Source organism: Henckelia pumila, chromosome 3 (genome assembly GCF_033568475.1).
Source record: "Henckelia pumila isolate YLH828 chromosome 3, ASM3356847v2, whole genome shotgun sequence".
Taxonomy (NCBI): Eukaryota; Viridiplantae; Streptophyta; class Magnoliopsida; order Lamiales; family Gesneriaceae; genus Henckelia; species Henckelia pumila.
In genome coordinates, this window is record NC_133122.1 from 175434264 (window position 1) to 175461168 (window position 26905).

General features: G+C 31.6%; 2 protein-coding genes and 1 pseudogene across 3 annotated transcripts; 2 read left to right on the forward strand and 1 right to left on the reverse strand.

The window, feature by feature from the left end:
• Positions 1-5236: 5236 nt before the first annotated feature.
• On the reverse strand, positions 5237-7689 carry LOC140892489 (PTI1-like tyrosine-protein kinase 1). Its single transcript, XM_073301406.1, has 6 exons — positions 7403-7689; positions 7034-7269; positions 6350-6744; positions 5884-6016; positions 5695-5784; positions 5237-5565 (listed from the first exon to the last, which is right to left on the reverse strand). Exons 1-6 carry the CDS (start codon positions 7671-7673, stop codon positions 5446-5448), a joined length of 1245 nt encoding a protein of 414 aa, XP_073157507.1. The 5' UTR covers positions 7674-7689; the 3' UTR covers positions 5237-5445.
• A 1663-nt stretch (positions 7690-9352) lies between these two features.
• Positions 9353-15973, forward strand: LOC140891803 (uncharacterized). Of its 2 annotated transcripts, none has more exons than XM_073300452.1 (10): positions 9353-10038; positions 11062-11139; positions 12461-12502; positions 12578-12683; positions 13029-13093; positions 13168-13206; positions 13281-13373; positions 13491-13578; positions 14382-14428; positions 15619-15973. In XM_073300452.1, exons 1-10 carry the CDS (start codon positions 9400-9402, stop codon positions 15694-15696), a joined length of 1275 nt encoding a protein of 424 aa, XP_073156553.1. In that variant the 5' UTR covers positions 9353-9399; the 3' UTR covers positions 15697-15973. The 2 variants fall into 2 exon arrangements, with proteins under 2 accessions (XP_073156553.1, XP_073156552.1); XM_073300451.1 differs by having other exon boundaries at positions 13281-13388; positions 15619-15970.
• Positions 15974-16956: 983 nt separating this feature from the next.
• Positions 16957-19731, forward strand: LOC140891887 (probable serine/threonine-protein kinase PBL23; annotated as a pseudogene).
• The last annotated feature ends 7174 nt before the right edge of the window (positions 19732-26905 follow it).

The window sequence follows — 26905 nt, forward strand, 5'->3', positions numbered from 1 at the left end:
TTACAGTAAAAAAATATGTTTTTGAAAATAATATTTTTTTATAAATGACTTAAATAAAAATTTGTATAACAAAATTGACCCGTGAGATTACGTCACAACACGTTGTTTATGAAATATGTGCTTAAAAAGGTCGAAATCAAGAAGTGAATGTATAACGTTTCATTTAAATATTTTTTTTACTTTTCAAAACGAAGTCTCAAATATTTTATACTTGGTAAAGTCGCGTATTTACATATATATTTATGTATATATTTTTAATGATATGAAAAATCGTAGTTACTATTTTTTGGTGCGCACTGAACAAACTTGGACTAACGTAATAGCTTGAAACTACGTTAGTCAGGTAAACTACATTAGAAAATTATTGTAAGACAAACTGATCCAAAAAAGTTTTGCATATTTACTTATTATTTATTTTTAGTTAAGAGAGTGAATATTTTTATTTTGGTTGAGTCTCATTTCAAACTTGATTGTATAAAACATTACCATTTGTTTATTCTTTTCAAGTTGAATCCTTATGTACAGCCAAACCACCCTAGAATATAGGTACATCATGATATGAGAGGAAGAGTAATAAAATATGTTTATATATATAATACAAAAATAAATTAGTCACGTGTTTCATTCCTCGATATATATATATATATATATATATATATATATATATATATATATATATATATATATATATATATATATATAGCTTTGATATGGTGAGCACATATCATGTGCACTTATATGTGCACCTGCTGATGTGGCGTTCACTTATTGTATGTAAAGGATGTCACGTCAGCGATGCACACAAAAATGCACATCATGGGTGATCATAATATCAAATATATATATATATATAGAGTTTTGCTACGATACCCACCAACTATGCCCAACTTTGTGCCCACCATGTACAAGTCAACTCACCTATTATATGGGTCAACTCATGACTTGTACATGGTAGGCACGGAGGTGGGCATAATTGATGAACAGCATAACAAAACTCTCTCTATATATATATATATACAGATTTGATATGATGAGCACCCATGATATGCACTTTTGTGTGCACCGCTGACGTAACATCCTTTACATCCAATAGGTGAACGTCACATCAGCAGGTGCACACATAAGTGCACATGATAGGTGCTCACTATATCAAAACTATATATATATATATATATATATATATATATATATATATATATATATACGTGCGTTGCAAGTGTGTATCAAATTTGAATGCATTATGAATGATCGTAAAATTTTGCAAATGAAAGTTAATACACCATTTTTTTCACCTCTTATTCAACCATTTTAAACAACAATGATTTCTGCAATCATTTTCTTGTTTGATTTTCGAATCATTCTATTTTTTTTATCTTTTATTTTTATTTTTCTTGCTTTATTTTCAATTAAATTCACTAATATAATCATATCATCAACTCTGATTTTCGTGTAATTTATTTGTCATTATCAGATTTATGTTGATTAATGTCTTATTTGAGTCATTCACGCTTTGAGTCTTCTCTGATCCCCCTAATTGTTGTGAAGTATCACTTGGTTTCTCCATTTTTTCCATCACAACTAACAATACATCATTATTTTCAGTAACTAATGTGTTAAACATACATTTTCCTTGTAACTAAACTAAACCCAATACTTAAATAAATGTTCAACCCTCTTTTCGAATACATAATACAATTCATTATCTGTATTTATTATTGTCATCATATTTTACAAAATATAAATTATAGGTCTGTTTACGTGTACGTATGACATTTCCTTATTTATTACTATTACTAGTAATTATTATTTATTATTATTATTATTATTATTTATTAATTAATTAATTAATTAATTAATGTTGTATGAGTTTTTCATCTATGACATTTATATATAAATTTGGCTAAAAACTTTTTGTATACAAATTTTGTAGTTATATCTATGCGATTATATAATAGTTTCACATCTTATATTACCCGTTTTTATGTCCAATCACAAAAAATTTATTTTTATTTTATTTCTAAATTTAACATACGTCTCTTTTAGGTTAGCTCTTCAATAACTAATTTATCCTCACTTTTCTCTATCATCCTTATCTCATTTTCTCCCCATCTTCTATTTCAAATTCATCATTTATCAAGTTTTATTAAATTATCAACTTATTAAATGATCCACATAAATTTGTACAATTTTTTTTCTACTTTATCTCAAAGCTCACGTGTTTTTTCTCAATGATAATTTTTTGCATTGTTTTTCAAATAATTAAATTTTCGAGCACATCAAACTCATAAAAGTATGAAAAGTTTTTAGCCAAATTTAATTAATGTTGTATGTATTTATAACATTTATATATAAATTTGGCTTAAAACTTTTCATATAACAAATTAAGGGATAATAATATAAAATCACAATTCAAACTCATACTTTTATTAGGCTGCGTTTACTTTGTTTGATAAACATAGGATGAGTTTATTAATTCAATCTTATCCCTTGTTTACTTACAAAAATTTAATTATCCACATATCTAAAAGCCCGTCATTCAACTTCATTTCACGTGATATCTCATCCTTCATTTATCAAGGTATAACACATCTTGATTTATATTTGTGGAAAAAAAATTCACATAAAACCTAATCTACCCTCCCTTGCTTTCTTCGTTTATATATATCCTTATTTCGTTTACCTCCCAATTCTTTATTTTTTCCTCCCTACTTCTCCTATTCAATTTTATGTAACTATGAAAAATATATATTTTTATATCCAATAATTTTGTTAAATGAAAATGTCTCACATGTGAATTAATAATTAATAATAATTTAAAATATTCAATAATAATCAAATCCAAATTTTATGAATACAAAAGTAAACATAAAATTATTTATTATAGGTGAAGGGTAAAAATGTAATTCGTCCATCAATCATTATTTCGATCTCAGAATTAATAACTCAAAGTAAACATGTTACTGTTTATCCATTATTATTCCACATCCTTTAAAGTCATTTTAATAGTCTTAGATTAGATATCATATATTAGATTAGATAAATTTTCGAGCACATCAAAATCAGGTGCAATGTAAAATCACAATTCAAACACATAATTTTATAATAGTATTAGATTAGATTAGATTAGATTAGATTTTACAATATCCATACAACATTAATTAAATTTGGCTAAAAACTTTTAATATACCAAATTAATGTAAAATCACAATTCAAACTCATACTTTTAATTATAATAGTATACTTTTATAAGGCTATGTTTACTTAGTGAGATTAATTATATATAGATAAATAATACTAAGACTATTAAACTAATTTTATAGGATGTTGAATAATGATGCATAAACAATCACATGTTTACTTTAATGGATCAATTTTGTGATTGATACTATGATTAAATGACAAGTTACAATTTTGCCCTTTCTGTATATTATATAATCTTATTTTTAGTTTTTATTTGTAAAATTGGAATTGTGATTTTTATTGAATAATATAAATATTAATCACATGTAAATTATTTTAATTGACCAAAATTATTGAATATAAATATTATTTATTTTTTAAAACAACAATTAATAAATTGATTTAATTTTTTTCCCCATGAATAAGGATAAAATCTCATGAAATGTATTAATCATATATTAAATTATTAGATTTTTTTATTTTTATAATTTTTAAATAGACCTTTTGTATATTTAAATCAAATGAATTGCATTAATATATCTTAAAGTATCTGAAATTTATATCCATGTTATATAATTTTTTTAAATGAGATTTTCATAGATTATTTTTTTGAAAAGTAAATTAAGGATATTAGTGTAATTTTTTTTCAATTAAAAACATAATGATTATTTATCACACCATTTATTTGTGATAAATTATCAAGGTTTAAAGTTTAAATTAGGTAACAATGGATGAACTTTATGAGTTAATACGGGCCCTAAAAATTCAAGTAAACATGTGAATACATAGGATTATTAATAATAATCCATTAATAATCCTATGTATATCATAGCAAGTAAACACAACCTAATAATATTAGCTATTAGTTATATATATATATATATATATATATATATATATATATATATATAACTAATAGCTAATATTATTAGGTTGTGTTTACTTGCTATGATATACATAGGATTAATATATATATATATATATATACATACCTTTTCTTTTCCAAAAAAAAACATTCCATAGATATTTTGTTCGTCCAACGATGAAACTATCAAATTAGCATACGCAAATCGCAATTAGGAATTGGAAACGAAATGAACATTATCCGGGGGAAAAAAAAAAAGAATTATCAACGTAGAAATTATAAAGCTTTAATCATTATTTTATTACAAATTTCTTTTTTTTTTTTTTAAAAAAGAACCTGAAAGAAAGTATGTGTATATAATTGTTTTATGCCACGTTTTAAATTTCTCTAATAAAAACTTTTGAAACTTGTACATCATTTGATTGAATAATTTTTTAAATGATTAATGCATTTTAACCCTGATACATCATGGCTAAGAAATGAGTTTTATTAGTCAAGATCCACAAAAAAGTTGTCCGTTTTTAAAACTTATGTTCGAAACAACGTTTTTGGCGTTTTTTCACGTTTTTTTAAAAAAAATACGGTTCTAGTTGATATTAAATCAAATCAACTATAAATAAGCTGAATAATTGGTCAAACTTAGATCCTAAATAAGAGTTTTAACTTATTTCCTCCCTCCATTGGCAATATATATGTAATGACATCATGGTGACATTTGCTTCGGTGGCATTTTAAAAGGTGGGTTTGTTTTTGTTAACACGCCTAGTATATAATTTGGTATATGGCGCGTCATATATATCAGCAGTTGAGGGAATTAAATAATTAATAACCCCCAAATCAACTGTTTTAGACTTTTAGTATAAAATAATAATAAAAAAAAACTGCAAATTTGGTCATGTATGTTTGTTACTTTGCGATTTTAGTCCTCTATGTTTTCATATTTCAGTTTTAGTCCTGCATGTTCTGATTTTTGCCAATTTCGGTCCTTTTTATTCGAAAATACTTACGTGACACTGTACACTTCAGCTCTAAATCAGCACTGAATTGGTGTCACGTCAGCGACACGTCGAAAAAATTGACTAAAATTGCTAAAAAAATAAAAATAACAGACTAAAACTGAAATCTGAAAATATAAAGTACTGAAATAACAAAGTGACAAACATACAGTACCAAAAAAACAATTTTCCCTAATAATAATTTCTCAAGAAAACGATACCTGAATTGTAATGTTCATGTATCGATACAAACAAAACTTTCTCCAAAAACTTCAGTGAACTATATGCCCAAAAATTTTTCATAAAAAAATGTGATTTTTTTTTTTTTTTTTAGAAACAAGAGCAAAAATTTTCACATGTAATGTTGAGCAATCAATGGGTGTTACATTGAATTTGAATGGGAAATTAAGAAGATAGAGCATGAGACTGATTCTTTAGTAAAGGGATCAGAGATTGGACCACGTCCATCATCAACGGTCTATAATCTGCTTCCGCTTGTACGCACATTGCTGCAATGGCAGCCACCTGCAACACAAATAAATATGTTTTGTAAATCCAATTAATTAAAAAAAAATAAAACATCTAGCAGTTATTCAGTTATGTAACTTATATATCTTCATGTTCATCTGACGTCAAAATCTCGAGTTTGATTACCTGAAGTAGATCCTTCTTCGGGCACATGTTTCGTAGAGCGGGATCAATCATTTCTACCACTTCATCCCTGTTTGTCAAACGTGGGAGAGCCTGATACCATATTTAGTTTAACAAAAGTGTAAGATTAATAATCGTCTAAATTAAACTTGGAAATTAAAAAAAAATATAAATTTAATTAAGACAACTTGCCCATGAAACTAGAACGTGTTCTCCAGGAGGCCCGATGGTATCGATAGGTTCTCTTCCTGTTAAAAGCTCTAAAAGAACCACTCCATAGCTATACACGTCCGATTTCGTCGTAAGCTTCCCCGTCGACGCGTACCTGCATGTAGTATATATACATGATTCATTTTTCAGTACTATTATATATACCTAGCTAGCTAGCTAGTTATGTGATCAAAATTAGAGAAGATCTGATCTAATTTGTAATATGTCACTGCTGTACTAATGTGATACTGAAAATTACTAGCATAATTTTTCGTGTCAGCATATGAAAAACAAGACCGAATTTGAAAAAAGAACCAACTTTTATATATGTATAGAATCAAAATTGACCTTATAATAAAATATGTCAACTTACATTTGTGAGAAAAAAGACATAAAAGATATATATAGCATGCAATTATAAGTAGCTAGAATATTGAATTGAACTTACTCGGGAGCTAAATATCCGGTCGCTCCTAAAACTCGTGTCTTTATGGGACCATGGAGAGTACTGTTGGATCCAGCTTTGGCCAGCTCGAAACCACACAACTTGGCCCGAAAGTTGTGATCCAAAAGAATGTTGGTGCATCGGAAATTGCGGTGGATCACGGACGGCGCCGCTTTCTCGTGCAGGTATTCCAAGGCTCTAGCACAGTGCAAGGCGATCCTCAAACGAATCCCCCAACTCAAGGTTTTGGAATATTCTACTTTGTGGCGAGGATGAAGATGATCCTGAAGCGAACCGTTGGACGCGTGTTCGAATACAAGTAACCTATGGTGTTGATCCGCGCAGTACCCCAATAGTTGGGCTATGTATGGAGAGCACAACTGGCTTAACAAGTCTACCTGCACACATATCATATATATATTGTCCAGTTCAAATTTTGATAATATACTAATGTCCAAGTTATCTAAAATTTTAGTAAAAACTAAGCTCGATCTCTTAGTAATATATTGATAGCCTTTTGAATAGCTTCTAAAAATCACTTATCAGCTTTTTTTTCATAAAATTTCACAATTGAGAGATGCTAGCTAGATAACTAATGATAGATACTTATTTGTCAAAACGAGTAGTAAATATATATTCTCTGCAAATGTAGATGAATTATATGCATGAATCAACCAATTAACCAACCTGTGACCGAAAAGCGCGCTCCCCTTGCCTCCCTTGTCGTCCGAAGATCTCGACGGCCACCGCGGTTCCGTCTCCAAGAACACCTTTGTAATAAGCACAATGTGATCTTATCAAGTTGGCTTCACTGAATTTGCATGTGGCCATTTCAACTTCTTTCAGAGTAAATACTTGAACCCCTCTCACTTTGCCCACCTGCCCCATCTTGCTAATTCCATACAAGCACCCACCGTTCTCCACTGTCACATCACATACTCAAAACTCATGAGACATCAAATTCAATAGTTAAATCACAAGTAAAAAATCACAAGGAATATTATTAGTATTATATATATAAATGTTGCATGCATGCATGTATTAGTTGATGATCACCTGGACTGGAACTGATGTTTATGGTACTATGAGCGATGAACCCGCACTTGTTCGAGTCATCCATCATACGATCACAACTGCTGGTTTCATTGTTTCCACTGGAAACCCGAAGGCGACGGAGCAAGGATACCAGTATAACTATTGCAAGGATCAAGATTGTGATGATGATTGGGATCGCTATTATAAGCACGGAAGAGGGTTCGATCTCATGGCCGGATTGATGAGCCACCGGCTCCAAGTGATCATGGTGGTTGGTGTAATTGGTAGCCATTTGTTCAAAGAGGTGGAAATTTTGATGTATAAAATTGGAGGTTGACATATATATACATGCTTAATTGGAGGATGCATGGGTGGTCCTATAATTTGCTTATTCTTTTATCAATCAGAAAATGAGTTGAGTACTACTTACAGCGAACATTTTGTTTGTCTCAAATTTAATATTATTCTCAATCATATATATATGTATATATATTATTATTTTTACCATAATGCAGTGTGTTGGTGTGCGATAATTGTTCACTGCATATTGTGTGTGTTTGATATTAATATCACTATCTATAACTTTTCATAAAACGACAAATGCTGGATGCCCGCCAATTTTCAATTAGGAAAATGCATGCCAGACTGATGATAGAGCCCACCCCTACTACAATTTTTCATAAATCTCGTGAACAATACAGATATGTGATTGTTGATCACTTTGTCTCGTCTTTTGTATAGTACAAGGTCTAGTCTTTGTCTGGCCAATGCAAAATTATGACACATTTGTTTCCGCACAAGCAATAATTGCTCCGCAAAAAGGGTGAGATATTCTATATTATGAGGCATTAGGGGAAATGGGAGTTTGTAATTTTGCCCATATGCCATTGAAGTGAGGTGTGTTCCAACTTCCACACAAAAGTACAAGGAAGTCACTGCTAGCTTGCATGCCCTGGGTGCCAAGATGCCATTTGAATTATTGATATTGGTCCCCAAAACATGTGAGGTAGGATCAAGGACTTGCTAGTTTAATTTAGATATATAGAGGCACTTGAAATAAAAAAAAATTGTACTTTATGATGCAAGAGAATTTAAAGTGACTAGTTAGTATTGATTTCGTGGACTTTACGAGTCAATATATATTGGTGTTAGAACATGATGCGTGCTAATACATTGTTTTTTAGTTTATAAAATTGTTGTGTAGTTTGAGCACGTTCTTTTTATGGAACGATGAAATGCTGAATTATGTAAATTGTGAGATTTACTAAAAATTAATAAAATTCAAGTATTAATAAAAATGTTGACTCTAAAATACATTTCCCTACTTTGGCGAAGTATATGAAGAACACACGTCACATGCCATCCTTTTTGTATGTTGTTTGCAAGATGAATTGACCACAAAAGCATTTTGCTAATTGAGACCCGATTTATGAGAATAACACAAAGAAAAAAGAATCAAACTATCGTCTTTGACTGATTATAATAAATTTTGTTCACCCTCTCGAGCATATTTTCACCAACAATACAAATACAACCTCGCGAGTTTTTTTTTAAATATATTTTTGGGCTAAAATCTAAATATTGTTCTAGAAATTATAATTCATAAATATAGCATATTATATCAACCTTTCTTTACCTAGATTCAATTTTTATTATATATTTTTAGTTACATCAATGCGGAGTATGTATATATGTTTATATTTTATTTATATTTATTATCAAACACTAATATTAAGATAATCTTAAGTTATAATTATGATGCATTAAATTCATGTGTGTCTTATGATCAAGGTGAACTGTGCTCACCAAAAGATTGGGGTAACGTCATAAAAAAATAATAATAATAAAATAAAAAATGTTATATATTTTTAACATAAATAAATAATAAATTGAATAAAACAAAAAAAAAATATTTTTTATTTTTATTTTTGTTTTTTGTTTTTAATTTTAAATTTGAAGCAGAACCTCTGTGCTCCGCCTTCCTAAAACCCCCTCGGACTGCCTCGCTCCAACCGACCATGGCGGCCTTGAAACTCTTACTCTTCCATACTCGCCGCCGCTGCTTCTGCCCTCAACCTCCATCTTGCCAACTATCTTTTCTCGGCCGCCGCTTCTCATCTGAACCAGACCCATCTCCGAACCAACAACCCGCTCCCGAACCTCCCAATCCCAACATTCGGAAACCTCTACCCATACAACCCATTTCCTACCCAGCCAAACCTTCACCTCCCCCAACCCCAGAAACCCATTCAGAGTCCTCTCCGTCCCAACCACAAACCTCATCACGGGATACCAGGAATTTTGTTGACCCAGAGATCCGATCGTGGACCCGGGATGAAATGCGGTATATGAAGGATGCCTCCGTTGTTGCCCCGGTATCGTACCCAAGCAGGGTTGCCCCGTTGCCTGAGGACAGGATAAAGGCGGAAGAAGAGGAGAGGGGGGTGGGAACTGAGGAGTTGGAGAGGGAGAGGCGGAGGATTGATGATCAGAGATGGAATGCTATGAGAAGAACAGGGGTGTTGAGAAGTCGGGTGGTGGCGGAGGAGGAGAATTTGCCGTTTCCTAAACTGATTAAGGCGGAGAAAAGCGATGGAGACAGTAAGAAGAAAGGCAAGGTCATTTATGATTTGAAAGATGCGATTCAGCTCATCAAGGTCACTTCTTTTCAAGCTTTCTTTATAGTTATTGTTAATGGGAGCTGTTTCAAGTTTTATTTAGACATCAATGCAGCATTTTATTTGTTAGTCTGGTTCAAGATGATGAAATTTGATAAATGATATAATATTGCATCCTGGGACACAAATTTAAAATTGAATTCATGGATCATTGTTGACATAAATAATCGTCATTCATCCAGGGTGGTCATAGCTCATAAAGATAATCTTGTCTTCGCTGTTCATTGTTGACATCAGAATTTGTTATTTGGCATCCTTAAGATAATGTTCAAATAACTATCCGACTTATGGATATACTAGGATACTGGGAAATTAGTAAGTTATTTTTTCCTTTGAGGTTTTTGTCAAACAAAAGGCTGTTTCAAAATTAGTTCTTGGAGAGAATGTTTTCACATCGGGTAATCAATTTACCTTTAGTTTTCATTATAGAAAAACTAGGCAATCCATCCCTTTAAACTCCCTTTGGTGCCCGCTCATTGTCTCAGGCAAAAGGCATCACTAACCTCAATGTCAACTGAGTTGTAATCCATGAAGTTATTTGGTTCACGTTTTATAACTTATATTATAGGTTCTTTTCTCATATGCACATAATTAATAGATAAATTATTTTGGAATTGATGGAAAATAAGGTTGTAGTCGGTTTGGTGTATCTTTTATAACCTTAACATCTTAATAATGAAAATCTTTTTATTATTAAAATCGATGCGAACAATGTGCGTTTCTCTTTCCCATACTTTGCAACTGTAACTTTGTTATTCTTGTCATTCCTTTTACTTAGAAATGCTTCAGCATGATGAACAAAACTTATGATTGACAATGATTCCCACCTTTCCATGATGAACCTTTTGGAGTGAGTGAATTTAGGAATTTATAAGAATTTGCTTGGCTTATCTTTTTCGAAGAAATAAATTGATGCTTGAAAATTGTCTGATCTGTTATGTTGTTGCAGAATCCTTAACAATACTGACTGCCTTTTCATGTTGTGTAATAATAATGTTACAGTCTAGTCCGGGAAAGGCATTTGATGAAACTTTGGAAGCACATGTAAAAATGACCCCTGATTTGCGTCGAACTGATCTGGTAAATTCTTTTTTATGGACAATTATAATTGTGTGAATAGGATAAAACAAAATTTTGTATTTTTTAAGCAATATTATCCAAGAAACATGACACATTTTTTGTTCTTTACTATATAGTTTTTATCGTTGAGTGATATAGATCTAGTTCATATGGTAGTGAAGTTAAGCTTCCCCTTGAACGCTAGTGATTGTAAACTTACTTTTTCAAAATGATTGTGTTATTACACTCCTTTGTGTACCAACTGTATGAGTGAGAGTAATTAAAGAATGTTAAAAGTCAAGGTCGATAAAACAAAGTTTGGTGCAGGAGCAATGAAATTTCTACCCACTGAATATTCATGATTGGCTCAAAGAACGAACAGATTTCAAATTCCAACTCATGAATCTATCAAGTGGATTGAATTTGATTGGATTGAAACATATAACATCCCTTCAAATTAGATTCTGTACATCTCTTTTTGATCATACTCCAGAGTCATATATGGATTATTTTGTTTGCCGATAAACTCCTTGTCATGTGGGAAGATTAATTTTAATCTGGTTGGCATATGTTCATGGTGTCTGCATACCTTGTACACTTGTTTATGAATATTCTTATGTCTAGCAATCCTTATATCTAAAGTAGAAGTTGCCACCTTCTCTATGGTGGACCCGATTCCAGGGGCTTCTTTTGTTATGTTTTGATAGGTAGGATTTAATCTAACAGTTTCAATTAGCCCCGGTCATCAGTGAAATGCCAAAGATGTGATGAACATTTAACCAAGTTGACTAAGATCTTAAGTTGAACCGCCATATTGAGATTTGGGCCTAAGGATAGAGTTGTGGAGATCCCCATGCCCTTATTTGGCGCTATTAAAGTCAGTAAATTGTCAATTAATCATTTGCATATTGCAAAAGATGTAATGGATTCATATAATAATGATTAATGGACCAATATCTACTGTTCAGTGACTTCAGTCATCGACGATCACTGGATTGAAAAATGTGGAAGTGCTGTCTTTCTTGTTATTTTTACTTGTTTTATTTCTGATTTGTTGAAAACCATGTGCTAAAGTATGTTCTTAATTTTTGAGCACGTGATAAGAAGTGTGTTTATCTTTATTTTATGGAACTATCACTAAAACATATTTTTATTTGATTTTAATATGTTCCTTAAAAGACCTTTTTTCTTCTGGAAACATATCAATGAAATCCTTTAATTAACACCAGGAGATTTATAGGTGTATTAACACCTGGATAATTGGTGTATTCAAATTGTTCTGCGACGTTTGAGTGTTAGACTTGAACATTATTCATCTTTCTATGTTTCTTGTTGATTACAGAAGCTGAATGGTTTTGTACGGCTCCCGCATGGTTTTGGAAAGGTATAATCTATTATTCCTTAAAATACAAGATTGGGGGTCACGATCTTACTGTTTTAATACTTTATCTGATATTAGACATATCGAGTGGCTGCCTTTGCTGAAGGAACTGCTGCAGCTGAGGCACAAGAAGCTGGAGCAGATGTTGTTGGTGGCCCAGAACTTGTGGAGAATATTCGAACCGGTGATTAATCATTATCTTTGTTGTGTCCCAATACATGCGCTGATTCGCGTGCATAAAACCAAAATTCATATGCTAATGTCATTATACTTTTGACATTTGATCTTACTTTACCATCCTTGAAGCCTCATGGAGCAATCTCGTAAAAATATTTAATAGACATGCTCTTTATTGGTCTTCTTTTTCCTCAAATGGCACAGTATAAAATTTATAAGTAACTTGACAGTTTTTGCAAAGAACTTTTTGTGCGAAAAATACATTCACAATATTTGAATGCCATCTAGACTTCATTAATGTTTTCGAGCTTCTTATAAGCCAACTGAACTACTTTGCCCTGTTCACATGCAGGTGGACTAAAGGTAGATTTTGACAAATGTGTTGCTACGCCATCCATGATGGAGCATGTGAAAAAGGTATTGCAATTTTAAAATATCTGCCTTTTCTTTTAGACTTCTTCATCTGACCAGTATCTCTACCTTTTTCATAGTTGTCAAGAAATCTGAAACAACTGATGCCAGATGCAAAGGTAAGTGGTATCAACATTTATCTTCTTATGTGTCATATAGGCGGTGATGATCTCATAAGCAGTTTAAAGTGCAGAAAGGTACTGTGACTAATGATATATCTCGGGCAGTCAAAGAAGCAAAAGAGCAAAGTATTCTTTTTAAGAAAGATAAAACTGCAATTGTACATGTAGGTCTGGGGAAGGTATAGTTTGTTGTGCCTATAATCATATTTGCTAGCTTCAGGTTTATTTTCATAGAGTTTTATGCAGCATGAATATGCTTGATGTTCACTTCCCACTTGCAGCTAAGCTTTACAGAGGATGCCTTACGGGCAAATATTGGCGCATTTGTGAATGCTCTTTTACTCGCAAAGCCTGCTGGTTTAAAAAAGAGTAAGTGTTGATGGTTTCATGTTCGCCATTTCATTATTTCTGAATTTTGGTAATAAAAGAAAAGTTTGTGTGAAATGAACAGGTTAATTTGTGGTACATCAAGGGTACGGTGATGAGGAAAAATTTTAACTGCGTGATACGGGAAATTTTAATTTAAATATAATTATTCTGTATGTATTCACAGTTATAAATAGTCCTTGCGGTGCAATTCTAAGTTCTAACACCTTTCTAGTGAAAATTAGTATAATGAAAGCGACTTGTTTCCTGTTATGACGCTGATAGCCAACAATATAAGAATCACATGTGAAGATTTTTCCAAGAAGCATACATAGTATTTTCAGGTTCAGAAATGCTGATGGAAAGGATTCTCTGGTGTACTGTCCTCCGAATTTCTTTGCTTTATGGTTGATTCTAATTTTTTTTTCATGTCAATTTATCCTAGGCTAATGAGGAATGTTTCGGGTGATTGTAAATATTAGGAGAAGTGTCTGTGTCTGTATTTATTTTGTATAAAAGGCATTTAGTGGGTTTTTTTTGTGTGCGGCCTGCTAAGCATATTTTGTGATGAAAATATTCTTTGCATGGTAATTAAGTGCTGTCCGTGGCTTGTCTAATGAGTGTGTGATGCTAAAAAATTCAGATTTTGGCAAAGATACCTAAATGAAATATGTGCCTGAACATGCTTTGATCAGGCGCTGACTGTAAAGTGTAAATTAACGAGTGCAATTGCATTTCAGCTGCAAAGTTTCCTTGTTGCGGTTTGATTTTCCTTGGTTTATAGAAATTTTCTATGCTATATGCAGGTTCCAAGTATGCTGGTTATGTAGACTCTTTCCATATTTGCAGCACGGTGAGCTCATGTCCTGCTTCTTTTTTAATCTTTTGCTGATAGAAAATTATTCACCTGACTGAATACATTTATGACAATGTTTTAAAAAGTTTAGCATAGGCAACTGAAATCTTGCACTTGCTAATGTGACCATATTTTGCCCATTAGGATTTGGTAATATTTTGAGATGATATGCCCTCATAGGCTTTAGAGATAGTTGTATATCATATTTCTTCTGGCTAGAACTGGAAATTGTTAACGAGGAGGTGCTGTTTTTTCTTGATCAGAGTTTACTTGAAATTTTATTTTTAAAACTTTGATATATGACAGGTAGCCATTAGCACGTGCTTTTTTCTTTTCTTTTACACACACACACACACACACACACACACATATGTATATATAATTGTATATGTCTATATTCATTTCAGCACGATAATTCCCACTTAATTTTAATCTTCTGCCATTGTAATCAACTATTCCCACCGTCTCAATATTATAGACCTCTTTTTCTTTTTTGGTTATCCCAAATATATAGTCAGTTTCTACCTTTAGTAGCATTTTTTACTTGTTTTTTTACCCTTATTAACTAAGATTTGGAAAACGTGCAACAATTTTTTGAATGAGTTAAATAATGATAAAATATTAAGTTTGCAAAACAAAATTCAATGATAATTTGTGTGAAAAAGCAAATTAGCTTATATTTGGAACGGAGGGAGTATAATAACGGGCAACACTTTTTATCCATGACCTAAGTAAATAGATCCCACTGATTGTTAGCTTGTATATGGATGACTGAAATAGGTGATATGGATGTGAATTAGAAAAGTGAGTAAACGATGAATTAGTGAGTAGCACTTGGGAGTTGAATAATTATTTTCAAATGATCAGAACATTAAAGATGTAGATAACAATGGATTCTTCGGTGGAATCTGTTAGTTGTTTATAAGTTCTAGATACACAATCTGGAAAAAAAAAAAGAAGAATGATAGCATTGGCTATAATCCGGATTATTCCTGTTTTTCAATAGCACATCAAATCATTTTCAAGTTGCATTTTGTTTCCATATGTTGTTAGAGCCAAAACTACACATGCTTGAACAGCTTTGAAGGCATCACATGTTTGCATTTTATGTTTTTCTGCCATAGCTTCTTTCGACACTTTCTTTATTTGCTTCAACAGTAATTTGGTTTGTTCTTGAAAATGTGCAGATGGGTCAATCATACCCTATTTCAATACAATCTTTGTCTATGGCAGCAGACCGATACACGCGATCACAGTTGCAATGACAACCGGAATTGTCTTTGATTCGATATTTTTACTAAATCTCATATGTCCAACCAATTAGTCGAGAGATGGAATAATTGGCCTTTCAGGATTTAGACCATAAGTTCAAGTCACGCTAGATGTTCTTGAAAAACAAACAGAATCTTGTGTAATATTCTGTTCAATGAGAGATAGAAACTTGAAATATGATTTTTTATTTTATTTTGGAGTAAGATCAGACTTTTTAGGACATTCTTTAAAGGGGAGAAAATTTAATTTATCCATTTTTACAGTGAATGGGTTTTAAAGATGTAACCTTTTTTTTAGTGTTTTTCATGAATCCATTTGAATTGAATTTTACAAATTTAAAATCTGGAGGATTTCATTATGCAATATCAGTTTTATTTACTAAAAAAGCATCAAATAATATATCACTGTAGCATAAAATAATAAATCGAACTTGTAAACATGAATGATGAATAATTTCAAATCGAACTTTTACTAAAAACAAACTATGGAATATCTTCACATGTGACGCTCGTCGTTTTTCAAGAACAATGAGATTATTGTAAAGTATGATATGAAATTGACTATTGCAGCTCTAGGATTTGGAAACTTGGAATTATATCTACTCTATACATTTGTTCTTTATTACTATTATTATTTTCAAAAATTTGAATACATTTATTATAATTTTTAATAAAATATATAATTGGTTTTAAATTTCATGAGTAGCTTGGGGTCGTTCAAGATTCTCACTAGATATGGAACTTGAGTGATTCGTCAAGGTTTTGAAACGCTAGTAACAAGACAAACACAAAACCAAGAAAGAGAATCAAAGCGACATGGAATAGAGGATTTATTTAAGTGTGAGTATTTCTTTGTTAGTCCAATTTTCCATGCTTAGTCAAGCTAAAAGTTTTATATAATCAAAATGTGAGATATTACCAGTAAAAACTGAATTAAATCCAGATGAACCATTGGATTTATAAGAGGATATTAATTTGAGAGACACAAGACAAGTTAGTAGAGTGGTCGATCCATAATTCGTTGTGATCCATCATTAGGTAAGATAGAGCCGGCTACCTTTTAAACAAGTTGGGAAAATATTAACATATTCAATCTAGCTATTTTAGATGACATGACAGATCAACTCGACGAAATCATTTATAATTTGGCAGGTTAGGACAGACTGACCCTTAACCTATCACAACCAATCGTTAGAAGCCTGTCATTTTGTGACTTGGAAAATTAACATCTCAATCCACTTTTTTATATGATAGAAGGGATCCGATGGATTTAACCTACTTTCACATTTTTTATTGATCCAACTACAAGTCTATTTTTTTTCCCCCATTTTCTTAATGGTTTTATAATTTTATTTTAAAAAAAACAAAATTATAATTGTTACTGTCAGCGAATGGGAAGATGGGAACCTCTGTTTCACTTCAAACTTATACTTGAAAAGACCGCTCTGTGTCTCCTTTCTCTCTCCTTCCTCAATACCATTTTCTTGATTCATTCTGGTTTAATGGGAACTGAAATTGATGATGACTACAAGAAGAAGGAGCACATGGTGTTGGCTGCAATCTTGGTTCTTGCATCAGTTGCAGTTGCTTCATTGCTTGTGACATTCAGTTACTACTGCTACCTGAGATACAAACTCTCCAAGCGCTGCACCACCCAACGAAAAAGTTGGTATCTTTACACTTGTTTACTCCATTTCAGCAATTATCGACTGAAAATATATGTACTCTCTACATTTTGAAACATATGGGGTCTTTTCTGTTATGGTAACTCGGGGAAATCTTAAGGATGTTGTTTTGAGTGGGGAAATAAGACGCGTGTTGTTGTTTTTGGTGATTTGCAACAGTGGTTCTTGAAATTTTCAGGTGAGAATCGAGAATATTGGTGATACATATACGATTGTTTGGCTGTTTTCATTGTGGTCCTTGTTATGTTTAGTGCTTCATTTTTTTGGTCAAAGAATGTGGGGTATGGACATGGGCTTAAAAAAATATGATATTACCAAGATTTATGCTAAAGTCCAAGAAAAGAGCCAGGAAAATTGACAGTTTTACCTCATTTGAAGTTCCCAGTTCCCCCTGCTGATAAAATAAATTTTAGTGGGTTTCACAAATTATTTCCTGTTTCTTGAACTGCATTTGTGTCATTTTCTAGGAGGGACTGATTATGAGTCCAAAACTGGCAATGTTGTGAAAGTTGAAGTTACTACTGATAGAGGACTCGAAGTGTTTACTTTCAAGCAGCTGCATTTGGCCACTGGTGGATTAGGGAAATCTAATGTGATTGGGCACGGTGCATTCGGATCAGTGTATAAAGTAGTGCTTCAAAATGGGAGGAGAGTTGCAGTTAAGCTGATGGATCAAGCTGGAAAGCAGGGGGAAGAGGAGTTTACTGTTGAGGTCTAATATCGGCAAAGTTTATCTTTTGAAATGTTGAATTTAAGGTTTCATTATGTTGTTTGGATGATTCTTGGTTGCATGAAATGATAGGTAGAGTTGTTGGGTCGATTGTGTTCGCCTTATTTGCTGCCTTTAGTTGGGTATTGCTCAGAATTCAACCATAAGATGCTGGTTTATGAGTTCATGGCCAATGGAGGTCTGCAGGAACATTTGTACCCCGTCATTAATGGTAAGTACTTAGTTTTTCTCTTTCAAGTCTGATGTTTTTTGGTCTCCGTTGTTACGTGTAATGATTTCTATCAACGATGGATGATGTACTTGTCTTTTGTCAATGGATTTGTGTATAAACACTTTGATTCATACAGAACTTTCAGGTTCTAAAACCGCTTCATCGAAACTGAACTGGGACATTAGATTGCGGATAGCTTTAGAGGCAGCGAAAGGTTTGGAGTATCTGCATGAACATGTTAGTCCTCCAGTGATACATCGAGATTTCAAAAGCAGCAATATCCTTCTTGATGAAAACTTTCATGCCAAAGTTTCCGATTTCGGATTGGCCAAACTTGGCTCTGAGAAAGCTGGTGGACATGTCTCTACACGAGTCTTGGGCACTCAGGGATACGTTGCACCTGAGTAAGACTGTGATCCATGGTTTGAAGTACCCTTTTCATATCTAACTAAGTTATTTTTCATGACTTGGAAGTATGATGTTTGTGAAAATTTTATGGTAGATACGCTCTAACTGGACATCTGACAACAAAATCCGACGTGTATAGCTATGGAATCGTGCTCCTTGAGTTGCTAACAGGCCGAGTCCCAGTAGACATGAATAGGCCTCCTGGGGAAGGTGTTCTTGTTTCATGGGTACTTCTCTTTCACACCAATTATAACTTTTGGCAAAGCAACATACAATCAATATTTTCTTGCAAGTAACGTTTGATATAATATCTAGCACATTTCTGCTCTATCTTTTCTAAACTAAGGCATAAATTGCATCAAATCCTCTGAGTGAGAGGGCTAGTTACAAAACCATCCATGACATGGTTCCACAATGCAGTCTCACTGAGACGTCGCGGCTCAATACTATTATTGTATAATGTGTGATTCTCTTGCTCTTGATTTTGGCAATAGGCCTTGCCCAAGCTAACAGATAGAGAAAAGGTGGGTGAAATCATGGATCCGGCGTTAGAGGGTCAGCACTCAATGAAAGAGGTGATTCAAGTCGCCGCCATTGCTGCCATGTGTGTCCAACCGGAGGCGGATTATAGACCTCTCATGGTGGATGTTGTGCAGTCACTCGTCCCTTTAGTCAAGCACCACAAGCCTTCAAAGCCTGGTAACACCCTCAGTTTCAATACCAATACCAACTCCATCTCCTAAGACATGGTACTTGTTTTAAGACAACATGCATAATATTCAAGATCTCAATTTCAAGGTGGATAGAACAGAATTCTCTTGTATTAAAATGCTTTTTCCTTCCCCTAAGTTTCTATATGGTATTGAAACATAGGGAGAAATTATAGCGTGAATTATATATGTTAGCTTTGAGGAAGGGAGACTGCTTTAACTGTGAGTATTTGTATCTTATTGTCACAATTAGTGTTTGCTTCACTTTTTTCGCCTTTCACTGTATCTTTATTCTCTAGAGCATGGTTATATTTCTTTTCTCTATATTTATTTATTTTTGAATTAAAATTATATTTTGTAAATACAAATGTATGTTTTCAGGCTTCAGCTTTCAGATACCAAATCCATCGAGCATTTTTCTCGTAATTTGGATGAATAGTTTATTTTTTTTGAATCTAATTTGGATTAATAGTTTAAAATTAGTAATCTCTGCCTATATATAAAAAATTTCCCCTTAGACACCATCTTTTCATTTGCCGAAATTGCCCTTATATGATATAAATATTACACTTTTATTTTTATTTTGTTTTTTTTTGAAATTTTTATATTTCAAATTTTCATATTTTTCTCAACTAAATATTATAAATAAGATAAATTGATAAATAAATTTTAAATTTATTATTATATTATTTTATAAATAAAAAAATAAATTTAAATATTATCGAAAAAATAATATTGATACATAACATATAATATGATATATATTATATGATTTTATACACACGCAACGCGTGTGTATGATTATGTTAGTATATTATGAAATAGATGATACTCAAAACATATTAATAGTTTATACGAATGCAACTTATTAAAATTTGAGTCCTAACTCAAAAACTAAATAACTCTTGGAATTAAAACTTTATATTTATATCTAATTATTATAGGTAGCTAGTTTAAAAAATTAATATCATGTTTAAAAATAGTTTAAAAAATTTATTTAAACATAAATTAAGATCATCCAAACCAAGTTGATCCGAATCCAATCAAAACCTAGGTTTGGTTTTTAATTATTAATTGAAAAAAAGATTAGAACTGATTTGATTCGAATTTTATCATTAAACGACTAAAATCGGGAGATAAATATCAAGCATGATAAATACAGCAACGACGGTGTAGCTTAATTTTGGAACTTTAGTCAACACATGCAATTGTAGTAGATTTGGTTCAATTTCTTTCAAAAATATTATATTTATAAGGAAAATGAATGTTTCACAACTTGACTCGTTAGACTTTTGAAGCTTCACCAGTCGAATTAATTAAGGGACGAAAAAGCTTGTGTATAGAAGACATTGTCCCACTCCAGTTATATATGATTACCAAAATCCAGTGTAAAATTAATTATACAACTTTGTCAAAGTCAACGTAGAATAAAATTTTTTATTATGTGTCTATTATATAAAATCTTTTTTTTTCCACTTTGAAATATATTTTTTTTCAATCTACCAATTGCATTTAATGCATATTATTCATATATATATTTTTAGGAAAATGACTTATCCTTTCAAATAGCATTTTTTTTTAAATCCATATATATCTTGTCTTGATCACCAAACAATATTTTGTCTTGTATAATCTTTTTCTTTCTCGAAATATTATCACGTGTTGTTTCACTAAAAAAATGTTGAAATTAACCCTTATTTGTGGTTTTTTTTAAAATTATATATTCTTAGTATTTACACAAGTTTAAAATGCATGCACAACTTCTTCTTTTTTTATTTTTCTTTTTTTACAAAATGTGGTCACTGGAAAAAAATAAAAAGGATTTATATTTCAATTTTTATTAATGTACTAAAAAAATTGTATGAAAAATAATAATATATAATCATACCTAATGACGCGTGTGTAGAAATATATTTCTTTTATTTTTTTGATAAAATATATATTACTTATTAATTATTTTTATTCAGCAATATATGAAGAAAATGACTAAAATTCGTTCACTTGGCGTTTGCTGACATTGCTTTAGTTGTTGGGTTATCTAATCTGAAGATGCCTCCAAACATATATGCATGTAGACTTTGAATTGGTGGAAAAAGTTATTATTATTAATATTATTATTATACAAGGTAGACCTATCCCAGTCACTCACATGCAATTCTAGAAAAAGAAAAAAAGTTTAAATTTAAATGTGACCACCCTAAAGTAGAAATATTTTTTCAACAAAGTGTGATGCGTTATGATCTTAAAAGTAATTAATTAAATAAAGAAAAAAAATTTGGTCCTGCATATTTGTTTTCTTTGCGAGTTTTGACTTATATTTTATCAAATTTTAATTTTAATCCGTTTTTTATTTTAATTATTTTTATTGTGTGATACGATCTTATGTTGATATATCCAGTTTACATCAATACTCTTGAATTAATTAAGGAGAAGTTCATGGCTTCAGGCTGTAAAGTCGTATCTTTCAGAATCTACACACACAAAAATTTAAATTCGGTTCATTTTTTAAAAAAATAACGTTCTTTACGTACCTTATACCTTCTCAATGAATCGCATTACCTTCTTTACGTTCAATCTAGACAAATATTAAATGATAATATAATTTAAAGGTGTATTTGGAGAAATATATTTCGATTATATTTTACCGCTTATAATAAAACAACATATCATACATTTAAATCATTATTTATTAACACAATGGTAATACAAAGTACTAATAAATTTGAAGCAACACTCATTGTTGAGTGAACTTGAAATGCATGAAATATTGTGCGTGCGTGTATGTGTGTGAGCGTGTATATATAATATATATGTATGTATAAGGAGTGGATTTGAATTAAGAATTTATGTCTTATTTTTTAAAACAACAACAATATATATGATCAATTAATCAATAAATCCAAATTACACAACCTAATATTTAATCCCATAGAACACTTTTCAATTTTAATGATTAGTTGCAAATATAATCTCAAATAATATTGAAACAAAGACATCATTTGGTTAATAAGATGTCGAAAGATGCATGATATATGAACGATAAATTGTTATATAAATAAATAACATGATGAGTTATACCTTTAATTATTTTATAAAACTTTAATCAAATATATATAAGATAAAACGAAAAAAAAAATAATGATATGCGATCAAGTAATGTTTTTTGCATGAAACTACTATACGAATCCCGGCATGAAAGAAGATAATGTTGAAAATATATATAAATATATATTATTATTTATTGTTGAATGTTGAAGGTTGAAAGTTGAAAATTGAGTTGTAAAATATTGAAAATTAGTGTGTGATGATGTAATTAATGATGTATTAATTTTTGACTAATCTCCAATTGAGATCTATAAATAGGTCTCTCCATTTGTGTAGAAAAACACAATTGTGAAGAGAGAAAAATTTTATAAAGTGTAGAATTTGATAAATTTTGAGTTTTTGAGTTTTTACTTTTTACCGTAAATTTTTACTTTTTCACAACACGTTATCAGCACGATCGCTCGAAGGTTCTCTATATTTTCCGACGCTCCAAAATACAAGAAGAAGTCAAAAATATTCAACAAGTAAGAATTTTTATTTTACTGTTTATATATTTTTATTGTGTATATATTAATATATAATATCATGTTATGAAAAAATAAGTTTTTTTTCAAAACTTGTTATAAATCCTGGGAGGATGTTAAGACGACATCCCACACTCCCGGTAAGGGATACGACAAGTATAAAAGCCTCTAAGGTTTTTAAACAATAACGTGATATATATTTATTATGTATATATATATTAACTATATTAATATATAATTTCATGTTATTATATAAAAGGTTGTCTATGACACTGACCTTATAATAACGTGATATGATATATATTATTGTGTATTTATATACTAACCATATTTGTATAATCTCATGTTATTATATAAAAGGTTGTCTACGACACCGATCTTATAATAATGTGATATGATATACTATACCTGACTTTATACTAACTATATTGGTATAATTTCACAACATTATATAAAAGGCTGTCTACGACACTGACCTTATAATAATGTGATATGATATACATAATTATTTAATTATGATTATCATTATATGCATTACATGATTATCACGAATTTTTATTCAACACATACTCAATTTTTTCTTTACCCCCATCGGTCACAAACGGTAACAAAACGGCTAGTTTTTGCCCTATAAATATGTTCACTCAAACTCATTTTCAATCACACCAAATTCATTATTTCTCTCAAAATATTTTATCCTCGGTTTTTTCGAAGATGGAGATGATGACATTTATAAGGATATTTTTCATAACGACTATGATCATCATGCTCACAAGTCTTTTACTCACCAGCGATTTTCCAACACATATTTTTTCTCTATTTGTATACGCACTTGTAATTTACGTTCTTCCATTATTTTGTATTGTCATATTTATGGAAATTAACTAATAAAATGCATTGTTATTTTCTAGTACCACCATGTCGAACTTGGCGAAACTCGAATTCATTGCACTTGATATAACCGGAAAGAATTATATGCCATGGACCCTCGATGTAGAAATGCATCTCGAGTCATTGGGTCTTAACGAAACTATCAAAGAAAATAACATATCATCCTCACAAGATAAAGCAAAAGCGATGATATTTTTACGCAGACATCTTGATGAGGGGTTGAAATGTGAATATTTGACCGAAAAAGACCCAATGATTTTGTGGAAAGGGTTAAAAGAACGTTTTGAGCATATACGGGAAGTTATACTTCCGACCGCACGAGATGAATGGAATACTTTAAGATTCCAAGATTTTAAAAAGGTGAGTGATTATAATTCTGCGATGTATCGAATTGTCTCACAGCTGAAATTTTGTGGGCATAATATTACTGAGATGGAAATGCTTGAAAAGACATTTTCCACATTCCACGCATCAAATATAACTCTACAACAGCAATATAGAGTGCGTGGATTTTCAAGATACTCAGAACTCATCGCATGTTTACTCGTGGCGGAAAAGAATAATGAATTGCTCATGAGAAATCATCAGTCCAGACCTACTGGTTCAACGGCATTTCCTGAAGCAAATGTCGTAAGTAAAAATGAAAACCAAAATCAAAGATATAGGCAAGATTTTGGTCGAGGTCGTGGACGAGGACGTGGGCGTGGACGTGGGCGTAGAAATGATCGCGGTCGTGGTCGAGGCCGTGGATTTGAAAATAAAAGAGATAGTTATTTCAATAACTCATCTCAAAGGAACGTCACGAACCACCCACAAAAGAGGCAGCATGATAATACGGGTGAAAATAAAAATCATCCAAAAAGAATTGAGAGTGTTTGTTATAGATGTGGCACTCCAGGACATTGGTCAAGAACTTGTCGAGCCCCTGAGCATCTGTGTAAGCTCTATAAAGATTCAATAAAGGGGAAAGAAAAAGAGACCAATTTTACTGAAAACATTGATCATGCAAGTGGTTCAATGAATTTAGATGCTGCCTACTTTTTGAATGATTTTGAAGATATTGATTAAATATACTGGTGGGAAAAGAATGTAACAATGTAATTTTTATTTTATAAAACATATTATATTTTGCATGTATTGTTTGCATGTATCTTTCTTAATTCATTTTATTGCATATTGTTTTTGAAGATCATTATGGAAAATGCTATGATCAAAGATGGAAATAATGCACTGGAAGTTTGCATACCAGATAGTGGTACAATGCACACTATCCTCAGAAATGAAAAATATTTCTTGGAATTAAAACCAACAAAAACAATGGTGAATACAATATCAGGTCCTGTAGACTTGATTGAAGGATGTGGCAAAGCACAATTTTTGTTACCTAATGGTACAAAATTTTTGATAAATAGTGCTTTATATTCACCACGATCACAAAGAAATTTGTTGAGTTTTAATGATATATATTCTCATGATTATGATACGGAAACAATAACCGAAGGAAATGAGAAATATATGTGTCTTACTACATATAAATCAGGAAAGAAATATGTAGTTGAGAAATTATCAATGCTCCCTACTGGATTGCATTATACACATATAAGTCCAATCGAATCAAATATGGTTATTGGAAATTCTTCAATACTAACAAATTGGCATGATCGATTGGGACATCCTGGTTCAATAATGATGCGAAGGATTATAGAAAATACAAGTGGTCATCCACTGAAAGACCAGAAGATCTTTCAGAATAATAAGTTTCAGTGTAAGGCATGTTCTCTGGGGAAACTTATTATAAGACCATCACCAGCTAAAATCCAAAAGGAATCACCCATATTTCTTGAACGTATTCAAGGTGATATTTGTGGGCCAATTCATCCACCATGTGGACCATTTCGATACTTTATGGTATTGATCGATGCCTCTAGCAGATGGTCACATGTATGTTTATTGTCCACTCGGAATGTGGCATTTGCAAAATTGATGGCTCAAATAATAAAATTGCGGAATCAATTTCCCGAATATACGATCAAGAAAATAAGCCTTGATAATGCTGGAGAATTTACTTCCCAGACTTTTAACGACTATTGTATGTCGATGGGAATTACTGTTGAACATCCTGTAGCTCATGTTCATACACAAAATGGATTAGCTGAATCATTGATTAAACGTCTGCAGTTGATTGCTAGACCAATGATTATGAGAACGAAACTCCCTATTTCTATATGGGGACATGCAATTTTACATGCTGCTGCATTGATTCGCATCAGGCCAAGTGCATATCATAAACACTCCCCATTGCAGCTTGTATTTGGCAAAGAACCAGATATTTCTCATTTGAGAATTTTTTGATGTATGGTGTATGTGCCTATTGCACCACCTCAAAGAACAAAAATGGGACCTCAAAGAAAGAATGGTATTTATATCGGCTATGATAGTCCATCAATCATTAGATATCTTGAGGCTCAGACATGCGATGTGTTTACAGCACGGTTTGCTGATTGTCATTTTGATGAAAATAACTTCCCAATGTTAGGGGAGAAAAGAAACACATCGAAAAAAAAAATCACATGGTATGTACCATCATTATTACATTTGGATCCTAGAACTAAACAATGTGATAAAGATGTACAGCAAATTGTGCATTTGCAAAGAATAGCAAATCAAATGCCAGATGCATTTGTAGACACAAAAGGGGTAACAAAATCATATATACCTGCTGTAAATGCCCCTGCTCGAGTTGAAATTCCAAAGAAACAAAATGAAGACATTCATGATGTCATAAAACGCCTGAAGCGTGGAAGGCCAATCGGTTCAAAGGATAAAAATCCTCGGAAAAGAAAATACATAGAGAAAAATGATGATCAGAAAATAGAAAATGGTGTTCCAGAAGAAACACACGATGATGAAAATATTCTGTCAGAACCACAAACTGACGAGAATCATGAAATCTCTATCAATTATATTAATACTGGAAAAATATGGAACCGAAAGAATGT

Coding starts and splice junctions, on each gene's coding strand:
- LOC140892489 (XM_073301406.1), bottom strand. CDS start 7,673: ATGGCTACCAATTACACCAACCACCATGATCACTTGGAGCCGGTGGCT. Junction 7,270..7,402: donor AAACATCAGTTCCAGTCCAG/GTGATCATCAAC, acceptor GTGATGTGACAG/TGGAGAACGGTGGGTGCTTG. Junction 6,745..7,033: donor AGCGCGCTTTTCGGTCACAG/GTTGGTTAATTG, acceptor ATATGTGTGCAG/GTAGACTTGTTAAGCCAGTT.
- LOC140891803 (XM_073300451.1), top strand. CDS start 9,400: ATGGCGGCCTTGAAACTCTTACTCTTCCATACTCGCCGCCGCTGCTTC. Junction 13,207..13,280: donor AACTGATGCCAGATGCAAAG/GTAAGTGGTATC, acceptor TTTAAAGTGCAG/AAAGGTACTGTGACTAATGA. Junction 14,429..15,618: donor CTTTCCATATTTGCAGCACG/GTGAGCTCATGT, acceptor GAAAATGTGCAG/ATGGGTCAATCATACCCTAT.